General features: G+C 40.1%; 1 protein-coding gene across 2 annotated transcripts in view; it reads right to left on the bottom strand.

The window, feature by feature from the left end:
• Positions 1–554: 554 nt before the first annotated feature.
• LOC139478313 (uncharacterized) overlaps positions 555–25,669 on the bottom strand; it is a 31,452-nt gene continuing 6,337 nt past the window's right edge. For both annotated transcript variants that reach the window (XM_071260735.1, XM_071260737.1), the window contains exons 2-15: positions 25,396–25,466; positions 25,098–25,233; positions 22,801–22,982; positions 22,300–22,439; positions 19,833–19,977; positions 19,517–19,608; positions 15,726–15,951; positions 12,776–12,924; positions 11,805–12,018; positions 11,434–11,589; positions 10,455–10,607; positions 8,397–8,484; positions 6,229–6,298; positions 555–6,031 (exon numbers count right to left, since the gene is read on the bottom strand). In XM_071260735.1, the coding sequence (XP_071116836.1) occupies positions 4,091–6,031; positions 6,229–6,298; positions 8,397–8,484; positions 10,455–10,607; positions 11,434–11,589; positions 11,805–12,018; positions 12,776–12,924; positions 15,726–15,951; positions 19,517–19,608; positions 19,833–19,977; positions 22,300–22,439; positions 22,801–22,982; positions 25,098–25,228 (3,687 nt within the window). In that variant the 5' untranslated portion in view covers positions 25,229–25,233; positions 25,396–25,466 and the 3' untranslated portion in view covers positions 555–4,090. The remainder of the gene's footprint in view (positions 6,032–6,228; positions 6,299–8,396; positions 8,485–10,454; positions 10,608–11,433; positions 11,590–11,804; positions 12,019–12,775; positions 12,925–15,725; positions 15,952–19,516; positions 19,609–19,832; positions 19,978–22,299; positions 22,440–22,800; positions 22,983–25,097; positions 25,234–25,395; positions 25,467–25,669) is intronic.

Here is a 25,669-nt window from a genome sequence, read left to right as displayed (position 1 = left end):
TCAGGACACACTCTGTGCTGCCTACAGGGCAACCATTGTGTCACAGATCCATGTTCAGGACACGCTCTGTGCTGGCAGGGCAACCATTGTGCCACAGATCCATGTTCAGGACACGCTCTGTCCTGGCAGGGCAACCATTGTGCCACAGATCCATGTTCAGGACATGCTCCCTGCTGCTGTTGGGGCACACATGGTGCCACAGATCCATGTTCAGGACACACTCTGTCCTGGCAGGGCACACATGGTGCCACAGATCCATGTTCAGGACACGCTCTGTGCTGCTGGCAGGGCACACATGGTGCCACAGATCCATGTTCAGGACACACTCTGTGCTGGCAGGGCACACATGGTGCCACAGATCCATGTTCAAGACACGCTCTGTGCTGGCAGGGCACACATGGTGCCACAGATCCATGTTCAGGACACACTCTGTGCTGGCAGGGCAACCATTGTGCCACAGATCCATGTTCAGGACACACATGGTGCCACAGATCCATGTTCAAGACACACTCTGTCCTGGCAGGGCACACATTGTGCCACAGATCCATGTTCAGGACACACTCTGTGCTGGCAGGGCAACCATTGTGCCACAGATCCATGTTCAGGACACACATGGTGCCACAGATCCATGTTCAGGACACACTCTGTGCTGCTGATTGCATGATGCAGGCATGTCAGTCTCAGCTGATATTCCCTGATGACCACAGATCTACATTCCAAGCTTTGTTTACTTTCTTCTTCAATCTATTTGATCTAGCAAGTAGAAACCAGGTCGAGATCAGAGCTAATCATCCAAATAAATACCCTCCTGAAGACATACTCTGGTCAGCTATCCAGCCAGAAGTGTACACTTACTCATTCATTTACCACCTACAGGGCAATTACAATTCTCAATATCCTTCCTATGTAAGTATTGTCAAATCCATTAAAACAAAAAGGGTTTTACCAGAAAATCAAGCATGGAGAAAAATAATGCCACAAAAATTGTTCATGAGCAATGCAATACCATTCTTTTATTCACGGACAGTGTGCTAAAATTGATCCATAAATACATACCTATGCCTCATAGCAATAAAATAGCATATCACAAGAAGTCATCTATGATGAATATTTGAACTAAAACATTTGGCAAGAGGCAAGGCTACAAATTAAGCAACTGACTAAAAAGCAAGCACCGATGAAATGACTACAGAAATCTGACGTGTTCACTACCCTGTATGAAAGTGTCTCTGTCTCGAAAAATCAACTGACAATTTAAATATGTAAAGTTTATAGTAAAATGTTATCTCGTTGCAAAGTTATCTGGAAAGACATGGTCATCTAGGACTGCACTCAGCAATCATCAAGTTCTCTAATTCATTCAGTTAAGATCAAACACAATGTTACGCACCATCATATGCCGGGGTAACCAATTAACAACACCACAGACTTTGCCTTCTATGCAGTAATAGAAAAATTGCAATACTGTATTTGACGTAATAAGCGCCCACGTCGATCTTTGCTAGAATATTGGCTAGTGAACAATCCCAATTCCTTCAGATTGATCAATGTACACAAGACTTATTTATTCATGTATAATATGCACTCTTGTGTTATATGCACCCTTAATTATGGGCAATTAAATTCTGAAAAAAAAATATCTGTCGTGTATAATAGACACAGACTTTTCTTTTGTATCATTTCAGGCTGTCATCATAAACCACGAAATGTTACGATCTTTCAACTCTATTTTTTTCACCAAAATTTTATTCTAAAGAGAGCCCCCTATTTCTTATTTTGAGAGCACCATGGGCGCTTAATACGTTGAATATGGTTTATAAATTTAACACAGCCTGTCTCAAATGCTTTGAAAGTCTACTTGCTCAAAACTGTCTCTTGGCATCATTTTCAGTTGATTTTGAAGTAATATATGGTGGACTATATTAGTCTACTAGACCAAACGACATTTTACTGGACAGTCTAGCTTGAATTGTTGGAATTTTATCAAGAGCCAGTTAGTATGACGGCTCCAGATGCAGGCTGATATCCTGAATCAGTCAAGACTTGCATGTGGTTGATGTACATTCAATGAACACTAAAATCAGAAACATTTCAAATAATGCAAAATATAACTATCAAAGGACACATTTTAACCCTTGCTAAATGAAATGACTGTTATGTGTTCGTGACTGATAATGTGTATGGTTAGAAAACAGGCAGAAACTTAAATATACAACATTACGCTTTTCTGTATCAAAATACCACTTGCGCATGAGGAACCGACAAAACCTGAATGCAACTAACCAAATGACATGTTACAGAGATGAAGACACACATATGCTTTAAGGCCGCACTTTCTGAGTGAGAGAGTGAATTGGGTTTAACACTAACCAGTATTTCAGTTCTTTCATGGCATCAAACTTCAGTATGACGACCCATTCACCAGGTATCAGAAATATATTCGGCACATGGCACCAGGTATCAGAAATATATTGGGCGCATGGCACCAGGTATCAGAAATATATTCGGCATGTGGCTTTTTTTTTTAGAGGCTACCAGTAATGATCTGGACCCTCTGGCAATCTGAGGCACTACTATGGACTGGTATACATAAAACAAAAGTGTTTCAACTTATGGATGTGAATGATATGCCTTGAATGCCAATGGTCATATGTCTTCAAATCATACCATTTTCTAAACCAAGTTTACTACATGCCTCTAAATCCTGGGTTCAGGAGTACAGTCTGTGTTTTTAGATGTATTGCCATAGAGATATGAAACCTGGGTTTTCACAATGTCAAAAAATACTTTAATTCTCTATCCAATGTACCCATGAAAGCCTGGTCTATTCCACATCTTGAGTACTCCACCAAATCCTTACCTTTTTATGGAAATCACAAACACAGCACAACAACAAAGGAGACAATCAGGGCTGAAAGGAATAAGTAAAAGTGACATTCCCAACTACAGCCCTCCACGGCATGTAGTACTGACACATATCTAGATCAGTCTATTCAAATATCACAAGTAATATCATGCAAATGTTCAAGGTCTTAGATCAGATGCACGATGACAGATCTGCGGTGACTGCAATTGCAGAAAATAGAACACAGGGTATATATCTCCACTGGATGTTGCATGAAGCACCAGAATGATCTTTAACATATTGTTGCACCATTTCAAGAAAGTTAGTTTTTGTCATTTTACAGAGATTTGCACTTACAATCGTATTCAAAACTCTCTTGTTTCACCAATGATGTTATGTACACATTTTGTCACATTGCTTGTCCATGACACAAGATCCCACAAACATGAACTCCCTTTAAGTGAAGAGTTCCTGATAGTCCACAGTCAGTGACCTAAGCAGTACACACAACCAGATCATTCTCAGTGCAGTGTCAGATGATGTTTATGTCCTCATCATGTTCATGTGTTATTATGTAGGACACTGGACTTCCTTTCAGCAAAGAGGATTTTGAGTCGAACTGTCTGTGGCCCTCCTTCCCAGTTCCTGATTAGTATCATGTGCAGGAATTTGAGTAAACAGAAGTTGACCTTTTCCCCATCTTCCTAATAAATGAAGCAGTAAAAATGAAAACTAGCTATTGAAATTGATGAAGAGGCACATGAATTCCAGGCAGTCCCAGACATAACTCCAATTGCTCAGTTACTATCATAACAATTTTGTTTGGATTGCAATAAGCCATAAGCTTATTACTCATTCTCAGATCTATTCATCAATGTCATTCCAAGCTAAATATTCAATAAGCTGCTTGACTATAGAAATGACTGAATGTTTCTACCAGGTGACTATTTCACTATGAGATGAATGAGATTCTCTTCAAAGATAAGGGCAGACTCCTATTATCAGCACATACAGTGTATGGAATCACCACTCCACTACTGATTGTATAGATCCTTTCAAAATTGATCAAATAACACAATCCTGTAAATATTTCACTCTGAGATTGTTTAAAAAGACGATTCTGTTCCGACTGGAAAGTCTCACTCACATTTTATTTGAGTCAGCATTGGTGTGGCACATGGCCCATGACTCAGCAAGTTAAACTATGGATCATGTTCAAACATATGTGGAGGTGCACCTAAATCTCTACATATGCTGCTCATAGTTAGAACTCCCTGTAGATGTTCTGGACAGGACTGTTGGAGGAGGTGAGACTGCTGTGGGACTAGCCTCAACACGGCCATAGTTGCTGTCTCTCGTGGTCACAAACATTGGCTTTGGTGCCACTTTGGGTGGAATGGACTTCACCTTAGAGTCTCGAGCATCTGGTGCAGATGTGGACCCTCTTGGTTTTTTAGGCCTCATGGTAACTTCTGGACCATCTTCATCTTTTTTAGTCGTCAAACCTTCCCCCAGTAGCTCTCCCACAAGGATGGAAATATCAAGAACATTATTGTCTTCATCTGTCTTACTGCTTGGTCTCGGCAGGGGAGGGAGGTTCTCCTGTGTGGATTTGTCTACAGATCCTCTGTTTTTTGGAATTTCACTTGACAGTTGCGAGGGCTTTTTGTCATTGGTAGACTTATTAATAGGTTCATTACTTCCTGGTGTAACATTTGTTCTCATGGGCTCGGCCTCCTGTTTCTGTTCAGGTTCATTCTTGATTCTGCCATCTGTTGTGTCTCTTCCAGTGTTCTGAGCCACTGGTTCTGGAGGAACAGGTTTGAAAGGTTTTGGACTTTGCAGACTGGTGCGAGGCTTGGGGATTTGCACAGGTGTAATAACAGTCAGCGGATGTGGAATATCTTTCTCTCGTTTCTGTTCCTTGTCATTCTGAATGGGGACAGCAGTTATTGGACTATTTTTGTCCCGAGGCAGGGGTTCATTTTGAAGATTTGGAGGAGGATATTTTGGATCAATAGTTTCTTTATTTTGTACAGGTTCTGCAGGTACTGGATTACTTACACTTGCAGGACGAGGAAGATTTTGAAGATTTGGAGGTGGAGGATGATTTTGTTCATTTGTAGTTGGTTTGCTTGTTTGAACTCCAGTTTGAACCGTGGGGAATGTACCAGAATTACGAACACTTGCAGGCCTTGGAAGACTATCCAGATTTGGAGGTGGAGGAGGTTCTTGAGAATGTGTGCTTGTTCTGTTATTTTGCAAAGGGGCAGAAGTTGAAGAATAACGCACTTTGGGGGGAGGAGGGATCTTCTTCAAATTTTGTGGTGAAGGAGGACTTCTCATTGTTGTGGCTGTGTTATCTGGTACAGGAACAGGAGGCTGAGCATAGAGAACCCGAGGTGGTGGTGGATGATTCTGACTTGGGGGTGGAGGGCTATATTGTTTTTGGGGTACACCAGGTGTAGGTTCGGTATCTTGTGGCTCAGGAGGAAATGTAAAATTTTCAAGATTGGCCGGAGGTGGAGGGAAAAAAGGGGGTGGTGAGCGATCATTCTCACTGGGATCAGGTGGAGGGGCTGGCAACACAAAATCAGGTTGAAGATGAAATGATCCAGTACTGCCTCTCTTTTGCTTGTTTTTCTTATCTTTTTGTGGCTTCTGTTTTGATTCATGTGATCCACTCTTTCTATCTTCTTTAGGATCTGTAATAAGGGGACTAGTTGCACTATTCCTTTCCCGTAGAGAATTTACATAGTCCTCATACTCAGGATCGTCCTTTACAGCAAAGCCATAATCTCTGATTGGGAGACGACTTTTAAAGGATGAAATCCTTTCCCGAGGAACACCTTCAACGTCTAGGTCCACTACGGCATAAGGCAGGTCAGATGCATCTTCGAGTTCGGTCCAACCAGCCTTTTTTCTATTGTTGTTTTCAGCCTTAAGTTCCAAAAGTCGGGAGTTCTTCTTAGCTGATGAGGCCATATAACAAGTGTCGGTTCTTTTGGGGCCCAATGATTCACTCCATCTTGGATTTGCATTTTCTTTGTAGGATTCTGAAGGTAAAAGTTTGGTGTCTTCTAGTTCCTTGTCTACCTCTCGATCTTTGTCTGTTCCACTTTTCCTGTAAGTTCCATTTTTGGCTGATGTACTGCTTTCAGGACGTGTAGTGGGCATATCAACATACTGAAAATAGACATGATGGTCTATCAACCGTAATTAGATATCATTACAGCCCCATGGAGGACTGGTTAATTGGCATTTCAGCATTTCAAGGGAACTGAGTAATGATTAGGAGCTTCTAAAAATATATTTTATTTAAATTACTGTTTGATGTACATTAAAATATGAGCAATTTTACTCTCAAGTACACCTGAACTCACCTCACGCTCTTGCGGCAGTAACTTGTCATCTTGAACAGATATTTCCAACTTGGCACTCTTGCGCCCTTTGCTGAAACCACAAACAGAATTCAGTTGATTAACAATGAACAATAGACTATAGGTGTATCTGTTATAAGTGCCAGTTTCTAACGCAGATCTCACTTTCAAGAACATCTGTCGTCATTTTGCTTACAAGTGACTCTCATAGTCTTCCTGCTCTTGTAAACTAAACTGAAACTTGATTGAATCCATCTGAAAATACGAAGGCTTATTCAAACCCGCTTTTGACAAAATTCTAGTAAAATCTAGATATTTTTTTATATTTGTGTACTTTTCCTGGATTACTCCTTAATGCATTTACTACTTGTTCTTTTGTTCTTGGCAGAAAGAACAGCTGTGTGAGGTCTTGCTGAAAAATAAGTTGTTCCGACTGGTTGTATGGCTAATCCCATCACACAGCTCCCACATGACCACGGAAGTGATGACGTCCTGTATCATCACATTACTGCTGTCATTCAGAGAGAACAGCAGTAAATGCAATAAGGAGTAGTGCAGGATAAGTTAATAAATCATGTCATATTAGATAACAGATAACCAAGTTTGCTGTCAGTTTCATTTACATTCATGAACCTAGTACTGGCAACAGTGTGGCAACAGTTCCATACTGGGAGACCTTGTACGGTACTTGGGAACAAGAGAGTATTAACGTTCAGTCAAACATTCGTATCATACATCTAACAGAGATGCCAACAATTATGTTTGGGTAGAATCATTACGATATTTTGCTCCAAAATCAGCTAATACAGTGAAATACATTATGATTTTGAGTGAGTGAGTTGGGTTTAATGCCGCTTTTAACATTATTCCAGTTATATCACGGTCACCAATGTGGGAGGAAAGCCCGAAGTGATGCAGGTCTCAGACGTTTACCACTTCGGTGAAACCCACGAGCACGGGTATGGTGCTGACAAACCTAGAAACATAATCGGGGTGAACTGGGATTTGAATCCACAATCATAGGTTTCTGGCGTGTCCAGGGGACGCAACTCTGCACAGCAAATCACGGCGCCTTAGATGACTAGGGCATCCGTGCCCCCTTATGATTTTGAGAAAAACATGTCACTGTGTTTGACTGGTTCTATATCTCACTACCTGGGGTTTCACTACCCCCTTGATAGTGGCAAATGTAGGTAGTATGTTTGAAAAAAACCCAGCATATTGATAGGACTATGTGTAAACAAAAACATTTTTTTCTCTGTAATGCATGGAGTAAGAAAATTATAACATGCATTACAGCTAAATTGGATAGCATTATCATTAAACTGCCGGCATGTTATCAGAAATGAGCGGGCCACTGTAACTTGATAATGCCCTCATATTGCTTAATGACGGGCCATTATCACGCCCACTGTTGGGTGACGTGATAGGGATAGGGATAGGTAACGTCACGTTCAATAGTGACGTCATCTGGTTTGTTCTATGACGTTTCCATATTTGAAAAAGTGGGTCAGTGACATTCGTGTTGATTGCAGTAAATGTTTCAAAACCGATATTGTTGTTTCTTTTTATTTGATAACAAATTTCATCCATTTTAGCAATAATAATGTTAACACTATTTTTCAGGGCATTATCATTTGCAGAAGCCCTTGATCTTTTCAACGGGCCATGGTTAATGGAAGACCTCAAGCTTCTGCAAATGATAATGCCCTGAAAAATAGCGTTACCCTTATATTATCACATAGACTACAGATTATTAGAAGTTCTGGTGATGACAAGAGAATACAGTCAATCACTCTAATCATGCCCACGATTGCTAATATCATTTTGAAAATACTAATTATTGACCCAAAGATTTACTGATATTACTGATGGTCTTAAATTGGAGTAGGCTGCTGATCTCTGCTTGCAATCAACATTATTTGGTAGATCATTCAAATTCTTATATGGAGCGTCAACAGATATTCATAATTATGACATGGAGCGTCAATAGTTATTCGTAATTATGACATGGAGAGTCAACAGATGTTCGTAATTATGACATGGTGCGTCAACAGATATTCGTAATTATGACATGGAGCGTCAACAGTTATTCGTAATTATGACATGGAGCGTCAACAGTTATTCATAATTATGACATGGAGCATCAACAACAGATCGAGGATACTCACCAACATCCCCATATGACACAGAAGAAGATGAACAACAGGAGAAGCAGCACACTGGCCACAATGACTGCTGTGTAGATGAGAGCAAGGTCTGAAACACACCGTAACATCTCAGTGAGGACTGACTCTTGTCATCATCATCTGTGTCCTCACAGGTACAAATACTGGAGCAAGTGTTTTTGATTTGGGGTATTTCTATATATTTCCTGGACAATAATATCAAGATGACAATAGTAGATTTAAGAGTTACTAAAATTAGAAGACTTTGGTCATAAAGGTTCCAACGTATGTTATTATCAGATAATCAGTCATATTGAAATAATGAAATTATTGACTGAGTGAGCAATTATATGACACAGTGTGTACTAAATGCTTTTTTTCATCTGGGCATTATTTTCAATAGATTTTAGTCATAGTATTTGGACTAGAATAAGCCAATTTTACTGTACCAAAAGAAATTTTACCAGACTTCAGACTGGTAGTTAAAATAGGACTGTTTACAGGGATTTTGGCCGATATTTTGCCCCAAGTCTGCAGGAAATGACAGTAAAGACCTGCTCACAGGCCAATATTTGGCACCATTCTGCAGGAAATGACAGTAAGCATTCCAAATTTGAATTTCAAATGTCCCTAAATCTCAGAATTTATGAAAATAAGAACAGTAAAATAATCCAATTTTGAACATTAAAAATTATCACGATTTTCTTCCCAATTAGCCTGATGAATCCTAGAGAAATCTGTGGTTTACATATATTGTACCCAATAGAACTAGAGAATCGACCAGGTGTTTGGTGGGAGGGAGGTATACATATTCAGCAACTCACAAAGACTGCTTGATACTTATGAAAAACTGAGCACTGAAGACAAGAGTTTCCTCCCTTGTTCTATCTACTGTAAGAAGAGTTTATTCCTGTGTTTTTTTAAAGCAGTATGGATATGCCAAAACTAGGCAGGGGTATCTGGTATCTTGCTGCTTAGATAATTACCTGTATGTACATAGTGTATTAATTGTCATTGGCAACAGCCATATTCTTCTGCAACATCCTTTTTTTCAAAACTATGAATGTTTATCATGTTTATCATACAAACTGATGAAATGATAGTGAAGGCTTAATGAGGCCAAACGTCTGTACAATTTATTTCGGCTTGTAGATCAATATCAGGTATGTGGATCCACCATGTGGGGCGATACATGCGTGGCTGAATGGTGATTAACCTGCGTATTGTTGCCCTTGGTATTGCCTGCCCTTCCTCCCGAAGAGCTACCCAAGCTTGGTCTCTGGCATACACTCACTGCCCGAGAACAACCTACAGATGCTCTATTGGGGACTTGTCAGGGGATGCAGTGGGCTAGTCCTATGTCTGTGTGCCTTCTCGTCAGAGATATTCGGTGATGACCTTGCCATGATATGGTCATCTTGCAGTTCAACATTTCTGCTGAATGGAACAACGGCTCTTCGCAAGATTTCGTCAACATATCACTGGTCAGTCAAATGTCCATTCACGATAACAAAATTAGTTTACCTGTCATGTATGATACTGCCCCACACCATGACAATACCACCCCAATATCGATCATGGTCGAGCATTGTTGCTCTGGCATACCGCTGGAGGCTACATCAACAACAATGTTTTCTGCCATTTGTGAATCGGATGCAAAACCTTGGTGTGAAGCCATTGGCGCACAGCCCCTCACTGGTGTTGCCTAGCCCACCCCAATCTTTGCTGCCTGTGGTAAGCTGTCAGGGTCACACCCTTCACAGGACGCCATGCTTCAGGACGCCTTGTCTCAATGCAACCCCACCTGTTGGATGGAACTTGTACCACAGTCAACAATTTACACTTTTATATTTGCCAAACATTCGGGCTACTTGGAATAATGACGTTCCCTCCGCTATTGTACTCACATTTCATCATTTTGTCTATTCTTTGACATACTGTCTCAGATTCACTTCTCAAATTCACTTCTCAAATACTTGATTAACCAATTAGCCAATTGTCAAATGACTTCAATATAAAACACAAATCCGGACACAAGCTCGAGGTGTATGCATCACTGACCTGCTGCCAGCTCTACTTTGACCGGTGGACTGAATGGTCCATTCCCTGCTGCTGACACACCACACACTTTGATGAGGTATGTGTTTCCAGTGTCCAAGTTCTTCAAGGTGTAGCTGACCCCTTGACCTACAGCCATCTGACTCTGTTCTGGTCCTGGAAACAAACGTTGTTTCCTTGTCATCATCCATTACAAATGTTATTTCCTAGAATTCAAACACTGGATCTTCTGCATGAGGAAGAAACACACATGCCAAAAGGCAACCCACCAACCCCCACAACTAAGGAGTGGTTTCCTTGTCATACATTACAAATGTTATTTCCTAGAATTCAAACACTGGATCTTCTGTGGGAGGAAGAAATACACAAGCCACAAGGCAACCCACCAACCCCCACAACTAAGGAGTTGTTCCCCTATCATCCATTACAAATGTTATTTCCTATAAATCAAACTCTGGATCTTCTGTGGGAGGAAGAAACACACAAGCCACAAGGCAACCCACCAACTGAGGTTGTTTTCCAGCCAGATGTCAAGATAAAAACATATGGACACACACACGAATAGTCAATTTCAGAACAAAGTTGTTATTCATTCTGTAGTCATTATAACCAATTGGGGAAACATTTTTGCATTTCAAGAAAGAGACACAGACCTATAAACAAAGAAAACAATGCCAAGCTAACAAACGTGATGAATGTGCCTGGAAATATCTCTTCATGAGAATACTAGAATACAAAGTGGAAAAGTCTCTGACTTTCTTTGCTTGTAAATAGAATTCAAAGGAGAATTGGACAATCCGTGATTTTAACCTATGACAAGCGATTCCTGCATGGTCAAGGGATGGATCCCTTGACAGTGAGAAGCAACACCTAAGATCACTGTTCTACTTACAGTGAATGTCTTAACAGAAAATGGGAAGAAGTCGATTGCTACCAGATTGTGGTCAGATTGTTTTCATGCTCAATCATTATATATAGTTACCTGAACAAGTATCTCCATCCACTACACAGTACACCACGAGTACACCAGTCAGTACACTTGGTGTCTGCAAGCAGCTCAGCTTCTGCCACTCCAAGTCTATGCTGGCAGTCGTGGGGTGGCTGGACATGTGTAGGACCTCAGGCGCTGTGGTGGGAGCTGGGAAAATAAAAACATACCTTGATATTTTCAAAATTTTGGAAACTTGTTGCCAAACAAATATTCAATTCATCTTTTAATGTGACTTGGGGATAGGAATCTCAGATTATTTTAGCAAAATCTTTAGGGTGTAGAGGCCATGCAGATTTCCCAGGGGTGCGAAAACCTAATGCAAGGCAACAGAAGAAACATTCATTGTTAAACTTGTCACTCACTATTCCCACTGATGTGAAGGCATTGACTCCATGAGATGCCACTGCTGATCACCAGACCTGTGTCCCTCCGTGATCTCCCTGACCTCTGTGAGGTCATGATGGCCTCGGCAGAGATCCCCACCATGTAGTCTTGTGTGGTGTTCTCACTAAGTCCTGGGAGGGTCAGATTGTACTCTGTGGTGTTGGGGAACACACTCTTCCAGTCCAAGGGGGTCTGTGGTCAAAAATACATGCCAAGTATTGCCTGCATTTACAATGAATGTGGGCTGGTTCATAATGTAACGTGTAAAGTCATGATGCTCCTCTGAAACCTGAAAAATGTTGATACAATTACATGTAGAATACATGTAAGATAAATATTACATTTTTTTTAGATAATGCCAATGTAGCAGTCATGTCTTGTGTACAATGTAAACTGTTTTGTTACATTTGCCAATGTTCTGTTTCACCAACACCACCAGTAGTATACACTTGCTGTGCAGTTTTACATAAAATAACATTCATTCACTCTATGTCATCCAGGAATTCGTACTACTGGGTTAGTGTTAAGTTCTGACCCTGTAATGGAAATTTTCAGAGGAATTGTTTCAATGTGTACATTTCTGCTGCCTGTTTCTCTACCTGTGTGGGACTTGAGGTTACAGGTCAGTGATTCAGGGTCAGAATAAATCCTCACCATCTCAAGTCGTAAGAGCTGGTAAAAGTGAGTTTTACATAAAACAACATTCATTCACTCTATGTCACGGCCACTGCTACTACTACGATGCACTGAGGGGCTTACTGTGCAGTTGGTTGAGTTTTACATAAAACAACATTCATTCACTCTATGTCACTGCCACTACTACTACTACTACTACTACTACGATGCACCGAGGGGCTTACTGTGCAGTTGGTTGAGTTTTACATAAAACAACATTCATCCACTCTATGCCACTGCCACTGCTACTACTACTATGCACTGAGGGGCTTACTGTGCAGTTGGTTGAGTTGTCTTCCTTCATGCACCAGTATGTGGTGTAGGACACGACTCGGGTGTGGAGTGGTTGCCAGTTGATGTTGAAGTTGGCGGGGTCCTCGTCAGCCATGAACTCCACTGTGAAGTCCTGGGGTGGTGACGCACCTGCAGGGAATCAATACCGTGAGGGATCTAGAGTTGACCATGTGAACCTAACTAATCCTAGATAGTTACATACAAAGACCTCTCTGTTTAGTACAGGTTCCCAATTACCCATGCTGGCCACTGATCAGGTAGTCCGACTCCGTGAGTTGGTGGATGTCACTGTTGTTGTACCTGACAGTGTGGAATGTTGCTTATAATATCGATCAGTCTCTTCTTTACCTGGCCCAGACTGCTCCAGTTACAGGCCTGTCACATAGCTAAAATATTGCTGAGTGTGGCTTCATGCAACAAATAAGAGCATACACAAAAAAAGTTCATGACAAAATTAAATTCTGCAAAATTTCAGATCAAGAAATTGTTTTCTAATTATGCAACCTTGAAAAGTTTAACACAGTGTATTCCAAATGTCAGTTATGGGTATTATGACTCGTTTCAATGGGATAACATTTGAAAGGGAAGAGACTTCTCATAGCTCTCATATAATCTCAGCCATCTAACAGACATTCCAGAATTTTCTTTGCTTAAGTTTTCAAATTTTGAATCAAGAACTTTGTCCACATATTTTTCAAAGCATAGTCTGGATTGGAATTCGCTAGTGTGAAGCAAGTGTCATAAAGCTTGAAAAAGCTGCTTTCTGATTGGCTTATGTTGACTTCTTGTTTGTAATTTCATTTGTCAATCAAAGTTTGCGAAAGGACATATAATGGGATGTCCTCAGAACTTTCTTTAGTGGTAGAGAGAACTAAGACATGATTTTAATAAATTAACAACGCTCAATTTGCCTAAATTTATAGCTAATGAAAAATAAACAAAAAGTCTTATTGAAATTCGGTCATTTGAACAAATAACAATTATCTGACGGAGCAAATATTAGTTAACCACTGTAAATTGTCATCATATTATTTTTAGTGAATCAGTTTTCCATGAAATGGAAATAAAACCTTCCATGATTATCAAGATTCAAAATTACAACTGTTCAAGATAATGGATTTGTTAAAAGCATTTGTATATTTAAGAATTGACTTTCAATTTGTGTGATTTTATTGGAGTATGAACCTTCATAGAGTGAGGGCCAAACATTGTACAAAGGTCATTGCAAGCTCCTCACCTAATAAAGGTTCCTACTCCAATGAACTCACACAACGTGAAAGTCAGTTCTTTTTAATTTTTCATATCACTATGTTATACCTCGAGGGATGTAGCGCTAGATCTATACGTATGACTTCATGTTGACACTGACAGCCATACAACAACCATGATGACTGTATCGCGGAATAAAATAGTTCCACTAAAAAGAGAGGTGGCATGAGTGTAGGTGTGCTCATCATGCTTTACAGGAACACATGTTGTTTGTTTAAAAGAAGTGTATTAAAAAAATATCATCATTGGGTGAGAAAGGTCTGTTAAGAACTAGCTCAGTAAGTCAGTCACAATGACAGCGCGTTGTAATACATACACATCAAGTACAAGGCGTCAAAATGGTCGACACGATAAAAGTGATGGGAAAAATTTTGGGAGTTGTTAATGAACCTGTGATAGTTACATGTGTTAGTCGTCATAGATCAGTTGGCCGATCATTGAAAGGTGATTAAAGGTGTGTCAAATAAATACTAAGGTTTTTCATAGATTGCTGTAGACTGTAACTGTCAGTCTAGACATGGCTGAAAATAACAACAAAACATGGGAGCTACAGAATATGTAACAATGATGTTACTAAAAAAAGTAAGGGAAGCAATTACACGAATGACTGGTCGGAGCAAGGAAGCATTACAATAATTGATATTGACCAGGAAGTGTGTTAAAGCCCCAGGGGATGCCTAACTACCACAATGTGATACTTCTATCTGATGCGGTACTCGGCCTGATCACATCGCAGTAATTGACTACAAAGTAATTATGTAGATCCCATCGCTCTGAGCCACCATGTCTGATTAGCTGACTGTCATATCACACAGAGGACTTTGTGACACTGATCATGTTGTTGGTGCTCATGCTTTCATTCACTGGTTTGCCAGTCCAGACATGACTATTGGCTGGCCACCATGTTGTAGCTAGAATATTGCTCACATTACGCACTCGCTTACACTTATTTTAAAATTGTTGATCATTAATATTCCAGGTCAGGAAAGTACTTTACTATGATATTAAAATGTCAGAAAGAAAATTGTCACGTGTTACCCTATTTCTTCATTTTATGAACAACATTGTATGCATAACCCTTCACACTTAATTTTTCTTTCCATAACAGTGCTTGATGCCATTATCTGTCAGAACATTAACATTAATGAATATATGCATAACCTTTCTCAGCTGTCTGATGTATTTGAAGCTAGACATGTTGACAAGAATGAGACACAGGAGCCTCAGTAGGGTTATTTCAACAACATTTAATGCCATTTGGGATAATCTCCATACCTACACTAGCAACAGCAAGTAGTACAACATTTATCAGAATCAAAGTCAAAATCAAAATCAGAACTATATCATGAAAACCCCTTCTATTTAGCAAAGATTGTTTTATGTATCCATTGGATGGACATAGTTTTATGCAAATAAATATGCCTTGATTTGTCATACAACACAGGTACTTCAGTGTACAGCCAGTTTTCAGAAATTCGGCAGATTTTGGCCTCAAAAAGTCATTATCAAGGACATGACCTTTCGTAGCTGTGTTATGTGTTAACATGTGTAACAATGTGTTACAATGTAGATTTGATAGCAGTAATTTTACCTTTTGAAGCCATTGTGAATGTATGTGCAAGGTGACAAAGGATTTGAGAAAAATATGCCAACAAGTGTACCTTTTCCCTGTGGTGCGATGGTGATGGGTTTGGACCTATTGGAGCAGCCGCTCTCCGTACAGGCCAAGGTCTGGATCTGGTAGGTAGTGTTAGGCTCCAGGTGGAGTTCTAGTGACATCTGTGCCATGTCTGTCACTGTGATGTCAGTCTCATTTCCAGTGTCAGTGTCTTGCACAAAGATGTGATATGCTGTGATGGGACCATTACGAAGGTGGGCAGGAACAGCCTGGAAGATGATAGATGACAAGGTTGACGTCAATAATGACAAGGTAACCTCAATAATGACAAGGTAGACCTCAATAATGACAAGGTAGACATCGATAATGACAAGGTAGACCTCGATAATGACAAGGTAGACCTCAAAAATGACAAGTTAGACCTCAATAATGACAAGGTAGACCTCAATAATGACAAGGTAACCTCAATAATGACAAGGTAACCTCAATAATGACAAGGTAGATGTTGATAATGACAAGGTAGAACTCGATAATTACATGTTAGATATCGATACCGACAAGGTAGACCGCGATAATGACAAGGTAGAACTCGATAATTACAAGTTAGACATCGATACCGACAAGGTAGATCTCAATAATGACAAGATAGACCTCAATAATGACAAGGTAGACATCGATAATGACAAGGTAGACCTCAATAATGACAAGGTAGACATCGATAATGACAAGGTAGACCTAAAAAATGACAAGGTAGACCTCGATAATGACAAGGTAGACCTTAATAATGACAAGGTAGACCTCAATAATGACAAGGTAGACATCGATAATGACAAGGTAGACCTCAATAATGACAAGGTAGACCTCGATAATGACAAGGTAGACCTCAATAATGACAAGGTAGACATCGATAATGACAAGGTAGACCTCAATAATGACAAGGTAGATGTTGATAATGACAAGGTACACCTCAATAATGACAAGGTAAACCTCAATAATGTCAAGGTAATCTCAATAATGACAAGTTAGACATTGATAATGACAAGGTAGACCTCAATAATGACAAGGTAACCTCAATAATGACAAGGTAGACATCGATAATGACAAGGTAGACCTCAAAAATGACAAGGTAGATGTTGATAGAGACAAGGTACACCTCAATAATGACAAGGTAAATCTCAATAATGTCAAGGTAACCTCAATAATGACAAGGTAGACCTCAATAATGACAAGGTAACCTCAATAATGACAAGGTAGACATCGATAATGACTAGGTATCAATAATGACAAGGTAGACATCGATAATGACAAGGTAGACCTCAATAATGACAAGGTAGACCTCGATAATGACAAGGTAGACCTCAATAATGACAAGTTAGACATCGATAGTGACAAGGTAGACCTCAATAATGACAAGGTAGACCGCGATAATGACTAGGATCACCTCAATAATGACAAGGTAGACCTCGATAATGACAAGGTAGACCTTAATAATGACAAGGTAGACCTCAATAATGACAAGGTAGACATCGATAATGACAAGGTAGACCTCAATAATGACAAGGTAGACCTCGATAATGACAAGGTAGACCTCAATAATGACAAGGTAGACATCGATAATGACAAGGTAGACCTCAATAATGACAAGGTAGATGTTGATAATGACAAGGTACACCTCAATAATGACAAGGTAAACCTCAATAATGTCAAGGTAATCTCAATAATGACAAGTTAGACATTGATAATGACAAGGTAGACCTCAATAATGACAAGGTAACCTCAATAATGACAAGGTAGACATCGATAATGACAAGGTAGACCTCAATAATGACAAGGTAGATGTTGATAGAGACAAGGTACACCTCAATAATGACAAGGTAAATCTCAATGTCAAGGTAACCTCAATAATGACAAGTTAGACATTGATAATGACAAGGTAGACCTCAATAATGACAAGGTAACCTCAATAATGACAAGGTAGACATCGATAATGACTAGGTATCAATAATGACAAGGTAGACATCGATAATGACAAGGTAGACCTCAATAATGACAAGGTAGACCTCGATAATGACAAGGTAGACCTCAATAATGACAAGGTAGACCTCAATAATGAGAAGGTAGACATCGATAATGACAAGGTAGACCTCAATAATGACAAGGTAGACCTCGATAATGACAAGGTAGACCTCAATAATGACAAGGTAGACCTCGATAATGACAAGGTAGACCTCAATAATGACAAGGTAGACCTCAATAGTGACAAGTTAGACATCGATAGTGACAAGGTAGACCTCAATAATGACAAGGTAGACCGCGATAATGACTAGGATCACCTCAATAATGACAAGGTAGACATCGATAATGACAAGGTAGACATCGATAATGACAAGGTAGACCTCCAGAATGACAAGGTAGACATCGATAATGACAAGGTAGACCTCAATAATGACAAGGTAGACCTCGATAATGACAAGGTACACCTCAATAATGACAAGGTAGACATCGATAATGACAAGGTAGACTTGATAATGACAAGGTAGACCTCCATAATGACAAGGTAGAACTTGATAATGACAAGGTAGACCTCAATAATGACAAGGTAGACCTCAATAATGACATGGTAGACATCGATAATGACAAGGTAGACCTCAATAATGACAAGGTAGACCTCAATAATGACAAGTTAGACATCGATAATGACAAGGTAGACATCGATAATGACAAAGTAGACCTCAATAATGACAAGGTAGACATCGATAATGACAAGGTAGACCTCAATAATGACAAGGTAGACATCGATAATGACAAGGTAGACCTCAATAATGACAAGGTAGACCTCGATAATGACAAGGTACACCTCGATAATGACAAGGTAGACCTCAATAATGACAAGGTACACCTCGATAATGACAAGGTACACCTCGATAATGACAAGGTAGACCTCAATAATGACAAGGTAGACCTAAAAAATGTCAAGGTAGACCTCAATAATGTCAAGATAACCTCAATAAGGACAAGGTAGACCTCGATAATGACAAGGTAGACTTCAATAATGACAAGTTAGACATCGATAATGACAAGGTAGACCTCAATAATGACAAGGTACACCTCGATAATGACAAGGTAACCTAAAAATGTCAAGGTAACCTCGATAATGACAAGGTAGACCTCAATAATGACAAGGTAGACCTCAATAATGACAAGATAACCTCAATAATGACAAGGTAGACCTCGATAATGACAAGGTAGACCTCAATAATGACAAGATAACCTCAATAATGACAAGGTAGATGTCAATAATGACAAGGTAGATGTCAATAATGACAAGATAACCTTGATAATGACAATGTAGATGTTGATAATGGCAAGGTAGACCTTGATAATCATTTCATGGAATTCTCGTGCAGCAGTACTTCCGATTTCGGTTGCATTTTGGGCTCTGCATTCTATCCTTCTCTTTCAAAATAACATATTTCACATTTGCCTTTAACGTTAATTAACTATTGGGATTTATTTCATGCTTTCCTTTTTCATCATATTCTTTTGTTTTCTTTTAGATTATGTTAATTTGTATATGTCTTAATTTTCCTGTTTTTCATGTTGCACATTAATAATATACAGGAACATCGCTCAACGGGAACTTTTCACTACACAGGCAGAACATTTTCACTTCAGTTTTGTGTATTTGATCCTGATATTTTTTCCAGGTCAGAATTACATTTGGGTGGAACAAAAATATGCTTCCAATGGAATCCTTATCTTCAGCATGATGTGAAAATACAAATGACTTCCATCAAATCATGTAATTCTTGAAGCCGATGGCTGTGATCATACCTTCCAGAACAGCAGGATCCCTCTGCAGTTGTCTTGGTTACAGTCAACTTCTAGAAAACTCCCAGAATGCACTTCCGGCTGAGATGCAGGAACTACAAAATAGTCCATTCGATTAAAATATGATTGAGTGTGTCAAGACAATATATCTCAAGATGCCAGGAAAATTCATTAACTGGTTTTGTCCATTTAAAAATGTTTATGTCAGGTCATACTTGGAGTGGAGTGTTGATGTACATGTAGTTATGAATATTTATAAAAGAGAATGACAATAGTTGTGATATCTGCACCGATGACAACTCAGTAACAAGCCGCCTACCATCAGTCTGTGTGGTGTGGAGGACTGTGGTGACATTGCTCCAGAATCCCCCTCCTTCAGGCAGACATGACACATTCCACTGATACACGGTTCCGGACAGGAGGCCACACACAGAGGCAGACCCATCAGACACATTGTCCACGGGCTGAAAGTCCACAGGAAACAATGTAAAGACTGAGCACTGAACATTTACTTTACGTCATCATTGATATAACGTGTTCAACCAACTTTTCAGGTCACCCTGACATGTCACGTTTGATGTCACTGCAATAGTTGTTTGTTAAGCAGATGTTTCAAATTGTGTACTTTAGCTCTCTCTGGTTCTGTTGAAAGTCTGTTACATAAATGGTTTCAGTGACTTTGAGTCTTGCGGCCTGTGTCGTGTGGCCACACACTGAGGCAGACCCATCAGACACATTGTCCACAGGCTGAGAGTCCACAGGAAACAAAGGATGATACATACCCAGTAACTCATATCCTGTATATAATCTATATTTTTAATATAATTCCCATTTATTCATTGTGATACCTCATTAATCCATTCGCTATTTTACTGAGGCCCTATTTCAAGAAATGAGCCTGTGGGGTTTTCGGGTACAATGTTCATTGCAATGTCAGTCCAGAGTTTGAAATTAGTGCCTGCCTATAGGCCTGTGGCAGGTAGATTTCGTATCGGGTCTGTAGTTTCGAAATTTGTAGTGTTCCTCATGGCCTGCAGTAAATTTATGACACGATTTATCTGTCAGAAAAAATAAGCTGCAGGTTTTTTGTTAAATGAGGACCTGAAGAGTTTATAATCAGAATCATCCCCATTTAACATAATCTTATCCTTGGGGCTTAGCAAGAAGACAATGTATCTAAACACATGTTCTTTTAGTAATTACATGAACTCCTCAAGTTAGTGCCCACAGTATGAAAAAAGTGTCAGAAGAATGATTAAAATGAGGCCGTAGCTCATCTAGCTCACCTAAATCTTCTGGAGTACTTGCTGGATCATAGATAATCATTAATAATGCAAATTAGGATCATAAATCTTCATGTATTCAATGTATGGGACCATATAAGTCTTCAGCTTCTTAAACACTGTGGTTCAGATGTCCAAATTGTATTGTATGGTCTTCCTTGGGGGGTGGGGGGGCACGGGTGGCCCAGTCGTTTAAGGCGCCGTGATTCGCTGTGCAGAGTTGCGTCCCTTAGGCATGCCAGAAACCTATGATTGTGGGTTCAAATCCCTATTTGCCCCGATTATGTTTCAAGTTTTGTCAGCACCATACCCATACCGAAGTGGTAAACGTCTGAGACCTACATCTCTTCGGGCTTTCCTCCCACATTAAGCTGAAATGCCGTGATATGACTGGAATACTGTTAAAAGCGGCGTTAAACCAAACTCACTCACTCACTCACTCACTCACTCACTCACTCACTCACTCTTCCTTGGGATTCCTATTTGATTGTGTCCCAGCAACCTATGCTTGTAGTAGGCAGTTACTATATAGATCCGGTAGTCAGACACAATGATTTATTGTGTGTCATCGTACCCTGGTGACAGGAGACATTGTTCATAATACATCTTTTTTGTAGATTATCTACAAGCTGCTGTGTTCTACTTGGAATATTGCTGACTGCAGCATTCAACAGCAAATAAAATAAGATGTACAGAAAACAGTTATTACAAAGTCAAAGGGACCACTAATGTTAGTTCGTTATAAATGTAGTTCATTATAAACATATTTACAGCATATATATACAGCAAATGGACGGGAAAATAACAGTTTGTTATATTCGTCAGTTTGTTATAAGCTTGTTCGTTATAAACACAGTTTGCTGTATTGCAAGTTCATGAATCAAAACATCAGCCCTAGGGAATAATTAGTCGTGAATATCTGCTGAAACAGATTACATATGCAATGAATTTAGAATTGGTTTAAGCAAACACAGATCCAGAGGGGTTGAGTGCCTTCTCCCGTGGTCTAGTGGTAGAGCGTCCGCCCGGAGAGCGGAAGGTCCGGAGTTCGATCCCCGGCAGCGTCATACTAAAAGACCTTAAAAGATGGTACTTGTTGTTACCCTGTCTGGCGCTCGGCATTAAGGGGCTAAAACAAGGACTGGTCGGCTCGGAGTCAGTATACTGTGTCTGAGTGGGGTATTCATGTTAAACTGCGGCATGGTATCTCAGTGGGCTAGCACTATAAATCGGCATCAGTCCGGTCTAGTACAAGCAGCCACACTCACACACACATGCATGCACGTCGCTATATAAGTGCAATAATCTTGGACGCGACGTTAAACCCAATTTCACCTCTTTGTGAAGAATACTAAACACCTAAACCTATAAAAGACATGTGATAAACCATTGGTGATATGTTACACAAAACTATCATGGATACCAAACACAAGTTGTTTTGCTAATTATTTACATTCCTCTTGCTTGTTGTGTGCTAAGTGCACCACCCCCACTTAAACCCACCTCACAATACTCTTGCCAATCAGAGCAATTGTACAACATTTGACACTTTAGTCTATGAGTATCCACTTGTTGCCATGACAACGAGGCACAGGTTTTGTTGAGATTGGTGGTGTTGATATCAGTCACAGCAGGTGGTCTTACTGTAAAGAGAATAAACAGGGAAATTAGTACAATATACATCTTGTTATCGGTGTTGCAGTAGATCAGGGTGAAATTTTGCTGAATAAAAGTCACTTTAAAGATTCAGTTTCTATTCTAACAGGGGCAGTGGCGTAGCCTAGTGGTTAAAGCGTTGGCTTGTCACGCCGAAGACCCGGGTTCGATTCCCGACATGGGTACAATGTGTGAAGCCCATTTCTGGTGTCCCCCGCTGTGATATTGCTGGAATATTGCTAAAAGCAGCTTTAAACCATACTCACTCACTCACCCTAAAATGACAACAGTATCAAATATGAAAAGAAAAGTAAAAGATGATAACAATATTCAAGAATGTATATTTACCAATGTTATTTGTGTCATACTTAAAACGTTCAGACACTTTATTGTCACTGACTGTTCCCTTGCTGGTGAGAGTCATGACAGTGACAACTATTGTGTAGAGGCTTCCCATGCTGAAGCTATCTGCTGGCCAGTGACAGGATCCAGGTACAGAGTCGTCAACACAATCCTGGTTGGGAACACCACTGCAATGATATGGCAGGCATAAGGGACATGGTAGATTTTATCATTTTGTGAAAACAGGTAATACTTTGTCCTGTTACTATTATATACCAGTCAAAGTTTGCTGAGGATCAATTTTTGATGATATTAACAAATCATCCAACAAATAAAGATTGAAATATCCTGGAACACAATGATTTGGTAACCCCTCCAGGACCTCAATTTAATGATGGACGGACAGAGGCATGCAGTGCATGAGGTGCTTGAAATTGTTGCACATCATTATCAGAGAGCACAACAACATTGGCTACTGAGGATTATAACTGAATGCACTCTTGCATCCTCAGCATCAAAGATGTTGTTTGAGGACCGAGGAATTAGGTAGATGCAAAGGCATGCTTGAAACTGAGTCAACACAGCGTCACGTTGCAAATATCTTTGGTGTCAACATGTGATCAGCAGGGCATGGATTCAATACCAGACATTTGGATCAGCTACCCAGCGACATGCAGGTGGTCGACAGCATTCCACCACATCACTTTGTCACTGCCACCACACTCAGAAATGACGTGCAGAGCTGCAGTGGCATAAACATTTATACTTAGACAGTGCATCATCATTGCTGTGAGATGGCCTCCAGTCACGGAGGGCATGCATTCGCATCCCATTGACCCTACATCACAGATCTCTTATATTGGTTTGACCAGCAATGGGCTCCAGTGCTTTTCACTGATGAATAGAGATACTGTTTAGATTTTAGGTTTCCAACGTAGCCGTAGCTGGAGAAGCCAATCTCAGCAGATGTGTGCAACATGGATGACATTCTGGATGTGGATGTGAGACCGTATGCTGGTGCAATTTGACTGAACTTCATCCTCATGGATGATAACACACGACCTCATCATGCCAGGGTCATTGATGCCTACTTAGAGCAGTAGACCACTGTCCCCATGGAGTGGTCAGCCCCGTCACCTGAGTCACTCTCATGACGCCCCGTCCTTGTGGCAACTCTACAGGAACTCGGCAATGCTCTTACTGAAGAGTCGACGCTGAAGAGTCGACACAAGGTTATGCTATAAAAAGCAAATGATATTCTGATATTGACCTACCCAAAGCTATTTGTTACAAAAATATCAGTAAACCATTATATGGAATAATTGAGGCCTCGTCAACTCTCAACTGTTCGAACATAAAGGTGTCTGTAGCAGGTCTTTATGTTGGGACCTGTCATCGTTTCCCAATTGCATGGATTGATGGTCTTGATGTCAATCACTGGATTGTCTGGTCCAGACTCAATTATTTACTGACCCCCGTCATATAGCTGGAATATTGCTGAGTATGGCGTTAAACAACAAACTAACTTTATGTTGGACTAAGCACTGTCACTCTGAAACACATTATGGATGATTCGTTAAAGTGGCACCTTCCACAAGAATCATACTTTTAATTAGACACATAGTTTTATGATAAGCCGGTTTCTGCTGCAGTTTTCAAAGGCTATGTGAGTAAACAATTATTCTGTCAACACATGCTTCTGTCAACACCATTACAATGTCAGTGCCCTGCACATCAGGTCATGGCAGCCACCAGGAACATGTTACAAAAACAAAAGTATGACAATATAACGGTTGGTTGGTTGGTTTGTTGTTTAACGCCGCACTCAGCAATATTCCAGTTAAATGACGGCGGTCTGTAAATAATTGAGCCTGGACCAGACAATCCAGTGATTGATATCATGAACATTGACCCACGCAACTGGGATCGATGACATGCATCAACCAAGTCAGCGAGCCTGACCACCCGATCCCGTTAGTCGCCTTTTACGACAAGCATAGTCACCTTTTACGGCAAGCATGGGTTGCTGAAGACCTATTCTACCCTGGAATCTTCACGGGTCGAAAATATAATGGAAAACAGCTTGCACAAAATGTCCGTTTCATGACTCAGCCTAATCAATCAGTACCTTGGTGTTTGTGATAACAGGAGCCAAGCCAGTCATGCTTGCCCGTGGTAGAAGAAACTACACAAACACATTGTACTAATACAGATGTGAAATAACTGTAAGAAAGAAGTTTTTCATCTGTAGTCTTCTTGTTGTCATTAATGGTACATGTATGACAGTTGCATGTATTACTCACTTTATGCCCCAATTAAGTTTAGCTAGATGAATATTATTTGAGTCTGATTGTGGACCGATGTCCCATGGCCAGCTGCATGTCATGGTTGCCCAGTTGTCCACCACACACGACACATTTGTCACCGGCTCCATTCTCCCTGGGAACATAAAATATAGTGAAACTGTACTCACTGTATTGTGTCTGTGAAAACACAAGTTAGATAAATCAAGTTGGAACCAACTAATAATCTCTTGCCTATCCTCTTCTGTTACTGTTAAAGAGGGAATCTTTTCAGAGAATATTAGATTAATTCACTTACGTTACACTTTGATGAAAGACTAGGTTAGGTACGGTGTGTTGTTGTCACATCTAGGTTGAAACATTGGCTATCTGAAACAGATCATGCTCATGAAAAGTTACAATCATCATCATCATCATCATCATCATCATCATCAGTAATCTAACGGGATCGGGTTCTCAGGCTCGCTGACTTGGTAGATGCATGTCATCGTATCCCAATTGCATGCATTGATGTCCATGATGTCAATCACTGGATTGTCTGGTCCAGACTTGATCATTTACAGACAGCCATC

Source organism: Haliotis cracherodii, unplaced genomic scaffold, assembly GCF_022045235.1.
Source record: "Haliotis cracherodii isolate W230 unplaced genomic scaffold, xgHalCrac1.p SCAF_4, whole genome shotgun sequence".
Classification (NCBI taxonomy): Eukaryota; Metazoa; Mollusca; class Gastropoda; order Lepetellida; family Haliotidae; genus Haliotis; species Haliotis cracherodii.
The sequence above is the reverse complement of the archived record's forward strand: the minus strand, read 5'-3'. Positions and strand labels throughout refer to the sequence as shown.